Source organism: Mizuhopecten yessoensis, unplaced genomic scaffold (genome assembly GCF_002113885.1).
Source record: "Mizuhopecten yessoensis strain PY_sf001 unplaced genomic scaffold, ASM211388v2 scaffold1883, whole genome shotgun sequence".
NCBI lineage: Eukaryota > Metazoa > Mollusca > Bivalvia > Pectinida > Pectinidae > Mizuhopecten > Mizuhopecten yessoensis.
This window is the reverse complement of record NW_018404269.1, coordinates 1,645,711-1,655,728: the sequence shown is the minus strand read 5'-3', so window position 1 is coordinate 1,655,728 and position 10,018 is coordinate 1,645,711. Positions and strand designations below refer to the sequence as shown.

The 10,018-nt window shown below is 38.5% G+C and overlaps 1 protein-coding gene across 1 annotated transcript in view; it reads left to right on the top strand.

The window, feature by feature from the left end:
- Positions 1-9,712, top strand: part of LOC110441780 (estradiol 17-beta-dehydrogenase 8-like) — a 17,190-nt gene extending 7,478 nt beyond the window's left edge. The window contains exons 3-8 of the mRNA XM_021485035.1: positions 983-1,170; positions 2,832-2,927; positions 5,344-5,429; positions 7,803-7,930; positions 8,973-9,047; positions 9,414-9,712. Of these exons, the coding sequence (XP_021340710.1) occupies positions 983-1,170; positions 2,832-2,927; positions 5,344-5,429; positions 7,803-7,930; positions 8,973-9,047; positions 9,414-9,430 (590 nt within the window). The 3' untranslated portion in view covers positions 9,431-9,712. The remainder of the gene's footprint in view (positions 1-982; positions 1,171-2,831; positions 2,928-5,343; positions 5,430-7,802; positions 7,931-8,972; positions 9,048-9,413) is intronic.
- Positions 9,713-10,018: the final 306 nt, after the last annotated feature.

Here is a 10,018-nt window from a genome sequence, read left to right as displayed (position 1 = left end):
TTGATAACGCACATGCCTTTCACCAAGGTGGTCGGGTGGGAAAGTTGATAACGCACACGCCTTTCACCAAGGTGGTCGGGTGGGGCAGTTGATAACGCACATGCCTTTCACCAAGGTGGTCGGGTGGGAAAGTTGATAACGCACACGCCTTTCACCAAGGTGGTCGGGTGGGGCAGTTGATAACGCACATGCCTTTCACCAAGGTGGTCGGGTGGGGCAGTGGATAAAGCACACGCCTTTCACCAAGGTGGTCGGGGTTTGATTCCCCGATCAGACTTTAACAGGATTTGGGTCACTTGCCTGACCATATGGGTTTTCTCCAGGTGCTCCGGTTTCCTCCAACATTAAGACCCCTTGCATGCTACCAACAAGGCCAACAAGAGTGATAAGTTTAAGTGCTAACATTCGAGCCAACAAGAGTGATCAATATAAGTTGAATAAGTTGTTTCATAATTGTTGTAAAGTAATTAAAAGTTTTTATTATATAACCATCTAGTTTTTTTCCAGTTTTGCTCTCTTTACATATTTTCATCAAGTTTTGTTTAAATGTGTATCACACAATTCTTTGTAAACAACTAGTGCAGACTCAGTACATCACACTTTTTATTTAGACCTAATTCAGTGGAAAAAAATACAAGGAATTGAGCTCTCAAATGGCAGGTAATTGAATGCATTTATCAGTATATTAAATACAATTTTTTAATAATGGTTTTAATGATAAATCATTTGGTTTGTCAATGGTCAATATCACTTTTACTGAAAATAGAATTGTTCATAACCTGACTTTGTGGAAACGACTTCAATTCACAATCACAGCATTTTCTTAATTAAAAGTATTTGCATTTTTTTTGTGCATGTGTAAATAGCAAATGTTGCTCAGGGTCTTTTTCCAGTGGAATATGCTGTCCTTGGTGCCTTTCTTGTTTCTTGCTGTTGTTATTTAGGATATCTGATGACGTTGGTCAGTTTTGTCTCTGTGTAGGTGACCATCAGGCCTTTGGTGCAGATGTCTCTTGCTCAGCGTCCGTGAATGACCTGATTGGTCAGTTGAAAGACAAGTTTTCAGCAGTACCCACAGTGACTGTCAACTCAGCTGGAATCACCCGGGATAAACTCATGCTAAAAATGTCTGAGGAAGATTTTGATGAGGTCATCAGAGTTAATCTAAAGGTATGACGCTTGCATACTATTATTGATGATGACTGTGGTATTTGAGAAGATTTTTTTATGATTGTAAAATGTAAATATCTTATTATTTTAATGGTGTCAAGCTCCGTTCGTCGTCCGTCCACTTTTCCTTGAAAACGCTACTAGTCCTGAACGGCCGAGTAGATTTTGACTAAATTTGGTCTGGAGCATCCTTAGGCCAAGGGGACTCAAGTTTGTATGAATGGTGGGTGTGGCCCCCCTGGGGGCAGAGGGGCGGGGCCCAATAGGGGAAATAGAGGTAAAACCTTCAATCCTAATTTAGTCTGGAGCATCCTAGGGCCAAGGGGACTCAATTTTGTATAAATGGTGGGTGTGGCCCCCCTTGGGGCAGAGGGCCAGGGCCGAATAAGGGAAATAGAGGTAAAACCTTCAAAATCCTGCTCCTACCCTAGGGATTAAGGAATTTTATCCTAATTTAGTCTGGAGCATCCTAGGACCAAGGGGACTCAATTTTGTATAAATGGTGGGTGTGGCCCCCCTTGGGGCAGAGGGCCGGGGCCGAATAGGGGAAATAGAGGTAAAACCTTCAAAATCCTTCTCCTACCCTAGGGATTAAGGAATTTTATCCTTATTAAGTCTAGAGCATCCTTGGGCCAATGGGACTCAGTTTTGTATAAACTGTGGGTTTGTCCCCCTCAAGGGCCTGAGGGGCGGTGCCCAATAGGGGAACATAGCAAATTATTCTTTAAAATCCTTCTTCTTCTGTAGGAATGACAGGATTTGGTCCATATATGGTGTTGGGCATCCTTGGGTTAAGGGAAACCAATTTGTATAAACGGTGGGTCTGGCCCCCTTGGGGGCTGAGGAGAGGGCCCAATATGGGAAATATAGCAAATTCTTAAAAATCCTTCTTCTTCTGTAGGAATGACAGGATTTATTCCATATTTAGGATGAAGCATCCTTGGGTGAAGGGGTACCAATTTTGTTTAAACCATAGGTCTGACCCCCCAGGGGCCTGAGGGGTGGGGCCCAATAGTGGAAACATAGCAAATTATTCTTTAAAATCCTTCTTCTTCTGTAGGAATGAAAAGATTTGGTCCATATTTAGTGTGAAGCATCCTTAGGTAAAGGGGAACCAATTTTGTATAAATGGTGGGTGTGTGAAATTTCATATGTACTTACATCACCTACCATGGAGTGCTATATCAATTATTTTAAACATATTCAGGTGAGCGATACAGGCCCTCTGGGCCTCTTGTTTATGAAAGGTTAAACAAGAAAAAAATAGAAATAAATTCCAACTAGTACCTCTCTGTTTCACATTTCTTTTGGAACAATATTTCAATGACTATTGAATAGATTTTTAGAATTGTGCCTTCGTTTACTATTTTATCTAGTCGTTCCAGGAGAAAACACATATTATATTTATTGTTTTGATGGGAGTTATGCCCCTTTGCTAATCACAAGGAGTTGCTTTTCCTTGTAATTTTTTATAATAACAAGTCCTTTCTTATTAGAAGGCTTTTGTTGAAAATAACAAAATGGTTATTTTTTTACACCAGATTATTATTATTTTTATTTTTCATCGTTTAATTGAATAGTAGAAAAAATAAAATATGGCGTTCACTTATGCTGTTTTTACTAACTGGTCAATGTTCTAAGTTAGAACATTTCTGTTCTAGGGAACATATCTGGTGAACCAGGCAGTTGGTCGTGCCCTGGTAGAGAGTAAGGCTAAAAGTGGATCAATCATCAATATCTCCAGTATAAGTGGAAAGGTAAGCTACACAGGGAACTCACAGTCACATGAGTATATAGCCTGGAATGGATGTATATAGTGAATACACTGTAAACTCGTATTTATACTTTGTGAAATCCAGAGGAGGACATGTATAAGGTACCTTGAGGAACACAAATAAATTCTAACACTGCAGTTTGCTGTAGTGGAATAATTGTGATGAGCACATGATGGAACTCAAATATAAGTTAACTGGAATTCAAATCAGAAGACATTTGAATCAAAATGAGGACAAAGTGAAACACAAATGAGTCACTGAAACTCCCATACATACATTGTGAAACTCCTCCCCAGAGTAATGAAGTGTAGTGTATACACCCCAGAGTAATGAATTGTTGTGTATCCTCCCCAGAGTAATGTAGGGTTGTGAATACTCCCCAGAATTGTGTTGTGAATACTCCCCAGAGTAGTGTTGTGTATACTCCCCAGAGTATTGTTGTGTTGTGTATACTTCCCAGAGTAATGTAGTGTTGTGTATCCTCCCCAGAGTATTGTTGTGTGGTGTGTCCTCCCCAGAGTAATGTAGTGTTGTGTAACACCCCAGAGTAATGTAGTGTTGTGTAGACTCCCCAGAGTAATGTAGTGATGTGTAAACACCCCAGAGTAATGTAGTGTTATGTATACTCCCCAGAGTATTGTTGTGTGGTGTGTCCTCCCCAGAGTAATGTAGTGTTGTGAATACTCCCCAGAGTAATGTACTGGTGTGTATACTTCCAAGAGTAATGTAGGTTTGTGTATACTCCCAAGAGTAATGTAGTGTTATGTATACTCCCTAGAGTAATGCAGTGTTGTGTATACACCCCAGAGTAGTGTTGTGTGTCCTCCCAAAGGAAATGTAATGTTGTATATCCTCCCCAGAGTAATGTAGTGTTGTATATACTCTCCAGAGTAATGTATTATTGTGGTTCCTCCCCAGAGTAATGCAGTTTTATGTATACTCCCCAGAGTAATGTAGTGTTGTGTAAACACCCAAGAGTAATGTAGTGTTGTGTATAATCCCCAGGGTAATGTAGTGTTGTGTATACTCCCCAGGGTAATGTAGTGTTGGGTATACTCCCCAGAGTAATGTTGTAATGTAATGTTGTGTAGACTCTCCACAGTAATGTATTATTGTGTTTCCTACCAAGAGTAATGTACTATTGTGTATACTCCTCAGAGTAATGTACCATCAGAGTAATGTAGTGATGTGTATATTCCCCAGAGTAATGTAGTGTTGTGTATACTCCCCAGGGTAATGTAGTGTTGTGTATACTCCCCAGAGTAATGTTGTAATGTAATGTTGTGTATACTCTCCACAGTAATGTATTATTGTGTTTCCTCCCCAGAGTAATGTACTATTGTGTATACTCCTCAGAGTAATGTACTATCAGAGTAATGTAGTGATGTGTATATTCCCCTGAGTAATGTACTATTGTGTATACTCCTCAGAGTAATGTACTATTGTGTATACTCCCCAGAGTAATGTAGTGTTGTGTATACTCTCCAGAGTAATGTATTATTGTGTTTCCTCCTCAGATTAATGCAGTTTTATGTATACTCCCCAGAGTAATGTAGTGTTGTGTAAACACCCCAGAGTAATGTAGTGTTGNTCCCCAGAGTAATGTAGTGATGTGTAAACACCCCAGAGTAATGTAGTGTTGTTTATACTCCCCAGAGTAATGTAGTGTTATGTATACTCCCCAGAGTAATGCAGTGTTGTGTATACTCTGGGGAGTATACACAACACTGCATTACTCTGCGGAGTATACATAACACTACATTACTCTGGGGAGTAATGTAGTGTTATGTATACTCCCCAGAGTAATGCAGTGTTGTGTATACTCCCCAGAGTAATGTAGTGTTATGTATACTCCCCAGAGTAATGCAGTGTTGTGTATACTCCCCAGAGTAGTGTTGTGTATCCTCCCAAAGGAAATGTAATGTTGTATATCCTCCCCAGAGTAACGTAGTGTTGTGTATACTCCCCAGAGTAATGTAGTGTTGTGTATACTCCCCAGAGTATTGTTGTGTTGTGTATACTCCCCAGAGTAATGTAGTGATTTGTATACTCCCCAGAGTAATGTACTGGTGTGTATACTTCCAAGAGTAATGTAGTTTGGTGTATACTCCCAAGAGTAATGTAGTGTTGTGTATACTCCCCAGAGTAATGTAGTGTTGTGTATACTCCCCAGAGTAATGTAATGTTGTGTATACTCTCCAGAGTAATGTATTAGTGTGTTTCCTCCCCAGAGTAATGCAGTGTCATGTATACTCCTCAGAGTAATGTTGTGATGTGTATACTCCCAGAGTAATGTAGTGATGTGTATATTCCCCAGAGTAATGTAGTGTTGTGTATACTCCCCAGAGTAATGTACTATTGTGTATACTCCCCAGAGTAATGTAGTTTTACCATCCAGGTTGGTAATGTGGGCCAGACAAACTATGCAGCATCCAAAGCAGGAGTGGTGGGACTAACAAAGACTGTTGCCAAGGAGATGGGCAGGTTTGTGATTGTCTTTTTCAGTTTATTATATTCCCCGCAACGAAGTTAGGAGGGGTATACTGGAATCTGTCCGTCTGTCTGTTGGCTGTCTGTCCATCCGTAGAAAAAGTTTGTCCGGACAACTCCTTTTAAGTAATGGACCAATTTCAACGAAACTTTCCAGATATGATAACTACTACCTGAAGTTGTGCATCCAGGTATTCTTTTTTCATTCTGGCCTTTTTTTACCAAGTAATTGCCCTTTGTTGAAAGATCCTTGTGCGGACAACTCCTCCAAAACTACGGGGCCAATTTCAACGAAAGTTTTCAGATATGATAACTACTACCTGATATTGTGCATCCAGGTATATTGTTTTTCATTCCGACTCTTTTTTACACAGATATTGCCCTTTGTTGAATTATGCTTGCCTGGTCAAACTACTGGACCAATTTCAATGAAAGTTTTCAGATATGATAACTACCACCTGATGTTGTGCATCCAGGTATTCTTTGTTCAATCTTACCCTTTGTTACGGAGTAATGGCCCTTTCTTGAAAAATATTTGTTCACACAACTTCTCCAGAATTATGGGGCCTGTTTCAACGGAAGTTTTCAGATATGTTAACTTCCCTTCAGATGTTCTACATCCATATATTTTTTCCAACCCTTTTTATGGAGTTATGGCCCTTTGTTGAAAAAGAAATCTGTCTGCACCCTAATATAAACTACTGGGCCGATTTAAATGAAAGTTTACAGATATGGTAATAACCCCCTTATGCCATGCATCAGGGTAGTATTTTTTTATTTCAACCCTTTTTAAGGAGTAATGGTACTTTGTTAAAAATCTTTGTCCTGACAACTCTTCCTAAACCACTAGGAAAATTTCAGCAAAACTGGTTCATCTGGGCTAACACGATTTTGTTTGCAAGTATGTTTTGGCATTGGGAGGGAGTACAGGAAGTATGTCAATGACCTACATATATACTCAAATAAATGTACAGCTCAGTGAATACAGAAATCATTATGGTGGGAGACTATGGATAGCTTTGCAATTCTTTGCCTTGGTTAAGTGACCTTGAAAGTGGGTCAAGGTCATTCATTTGAACAAACTTGGTAGCCCTTCTTCCCAGCATGCTACAGGCCCAATATCAGTACCCTGGGCGTTTTGGTTATTGAGAAGAAGTCCTTTGAAGATTTTAACATATTTGACCCATGTGACCTTTAAAGTGGGTCAAGGTCATTTATTGGTAGCCCTTGATTCACTTTGTGTGCATACATAGTACTTTTAACTGATTGCCTCTTCTTACTCTTTGTCATGGTTTATTAAGGAGCGGGGAGTATTAGTTAGCCTTTAGCTTACAGTTCTCATGGTTTATTAAGGAGCGGGGAGTATTAGTTAGCCTTTAGCTTACAGTTCTCATGGTTTATTAAGGAGCGGGGAGTATTAGTTAGCCTTTGGCTTACAGTTCCAGCCATTTGATTTGTAATAAAATTAATAATTTCATTATATTTTGCATATCCTCATAAAACTACCAAGCCAAGACCATTGCTGTTAATAGGACATAAAACACAAACAAACCAAACCAAACCAAGTCAAAATTTTATTTATTTTTTAATTCACACTAAGAACTGAGAGGCGGATGTTTTCCAAATACCAACCTGGCTCTTGATTTTCTGTCATACCTATAGTAGTTTTAGGAATTTTGAAACTCTTTAATTGCAACATTTGACTTGTTTCCAATTACTTTGAATGCTTGCATGAAAAGAATTCGACCAAATATAAAAAAATGCATGTAACTACGGTTTTCCGCCCAAAACAGCTATTTTGTCATTAAGTATACAATTGTAGCAGTGTGTCAACTAATCGGAATGATACAGTTGATGCTTTTAACCCCTGAATACACATTTGAACTCTTCTAATTTAAAGTTTGGGATAGTTCATTATGAAATTTCAGGGGTGAATGGGTTAAAGACGTATTATTAACATTGATCATGATATACAAGACGTTTTCTTACAAACATATCCTAGAATATCATACTTGCCAACTTTTTGAAATTTCCACAGGGGAGATTCGGCATGCTCAAAATTAAGACATAAATAAAATGTGTTGATACGTATACACCCCCTTGAGACAAAATAACCCTTTAAAATGACATATTTTGAGTTGTTCTTTCAGATAAAATCATTAGATATTGGAATATATGAACAGTTAAGCAAATTCATTGGTTGAAAATACTAAATTTAAAGTCCAGAATTGGAAGTCTCCCTCCTAAATAGGGAGGGTTGGCAAGTATGGAATATGTGCTACATATATACAGCACATCATTGAATAGGTTTTTAAGCACCTTATGATAAATTTAACAGGTAATTAAACTTTTGTTTATCTGTTGAAGATTTGGTATCCGTGTAAACGCCATCTTACCTGGGTTTATTGAGACGCCAATGACTGATAAAGTACCAGACCATCTGATACAGATGACGAAGATGTTGATCCCTCTGTCACGGTTAGGCAAGCCTGAAGGTAGGTTCTCATATATCTATCAATCAATATTCACTTTTGTATTTTGAAAGTGAAAGTGAATGCCACTAGACTCCTTTAGAAAGTAAACGTTACGGTCAGGATAATGAAAGTCCAGACACACCTTTTGATCAGTATAGTGTTTTATTAGTCTCCTCCTCTCGGTGGTCGAGACAAGTGAAGCTTGCAGCAGATAGTGAACGCCCTACTGAGGTAAGTCTACGGGCAAGTCTACGAGACTGATGCCTTGGAGTGCAGGATAGGAAAATTTAGCCCAAAGAGTTTATAAAAATTGTGTAAAACAATGAGGCTTTTCAAGGATTCTGTACAAATTGGAACATCCTGAGGGCGGTATTTCGTTTCCCTACACTTAGTCATGAACAAGTATTTTTTCTCTCATTTAATCACATTCATCGACATTTTATGGATTGTGGCATCAGAATGTTACCAATTTTGTGATGTCATGATATTGTTGTCCCAGTGTGACATCACACCCGTGAAATAGGGTTAAAATAGAATTTTCTTGCATCCAATTCTTATTCTGGACAGTTCTGTCAGTCATATACAAAAATGTACATGTACGCATGTAGTAATGAGAGAATATTGCACCTTTTGATCGATACTGTGAAATTTCTCCCTCTCAGGGGTCAAGACGAGTGTAGCTTTTGGTTGGTATAGTGAAGATTACTTCCTCTCCCCAAAGTAAGACAAGTGCAGTTTTAATTCCTTTCACTCAATAGTGGCAAGAAACTGATGATAGACAGACAGCACAGGGACTTGAGAATTTGTTACAGCTTCATTTCGACTTAAACTAATGTATTCAGAGTAATTTTGCACATTTTAGGGGTTTAGATCAACTTTCTGTGAAAATGCCATCTCTTTTGATACATGCAATGGCATTTTTACCGAAAGTTGATCTTAACCCCTAAAACATGTCACACCTTTATTTAGGTCCAAATATAGCTGTAACAAATTCTCAAGCCCCTGTGACTGCTAGTATACCTTTCATCTCTGGATAAATAATATTGATATATTTGTGTTGCAGAGATAGCCAATGCCTGCCTGTTTTTGGCCTCTGACCACAGCAGCTATGTTACAGGGACCACTCTGGAGGTGGCAGGTAAAACCATTAAAAGTCCATAAAGGCTAAGTTTGTTTTGAACACAAGCAGGAATTGAAAACTCAATTTGAGAGCTTTCAAAAACAGCTGTTTTCTTTGTCAAGCAAAGAGTATTTCACTTTTTGTATCAATAGCTTATTGTACGGATAGGCAAAGATTTGTACACTGTATAAAAGTTGCAACCTGTATACAGTGAAAAACTCCCATCGTCACTCTTTGACAAACACTTTGCCTTTTGTTCTAATTTCTCAGGAAATGGGAAAACCTTAGTAGTTATGGTAGAGACAGTATTTATCTTGTTTCTAGCATTCTTAATACCAGATAGTCTACTGTACGTTGTTAATTCTGATGACTTATTTGTTGCAGGTGGACTGTTTCCCTGAGGCAGCACACAACATTATTGAACAGACGAGAGAGGAGAAACATACATAGTGTGACCCCCAGACCTAGTACTGGAATCCTATTTATCATTTAAGTCGGACAAACGTATGGACAGAATATATATGCAATCATGATACATACCTCCAGACAATAACGACGACTGATTTTGTTTAATTTTGAATTGTTAACATTTCTGATTGGATCCTGTGTACGTTGACATTTCTGATTGGATCCTGTGTACTGTAATTATGTTATGTTTCCAAATATAAAACTGTTGAACGTTTTATTTGTTTCTGGAACTCATTTACTAAGATAAGGAAAACATTGACAACACTTACTTCAGCACCACTTTTCAAGGATAAAAGCATTTATTGTCGAGTGCATTTACCTACATTGTAGCATTGGTAACTACAGACTACAGTTGTTTTTATACGCCCGCGATACAGAGTGTAAAATGTTTATCAAACTGTAGAGTAAACAACACATTTCTACTCCGCCCCCATTGCATGATCGTAAGAGGCAACTAAATTTGGGATCTTATTTTTTCTGTTCTTTCTTAACAACTTTCTTCTTCCTAATGTCTCCCTTGA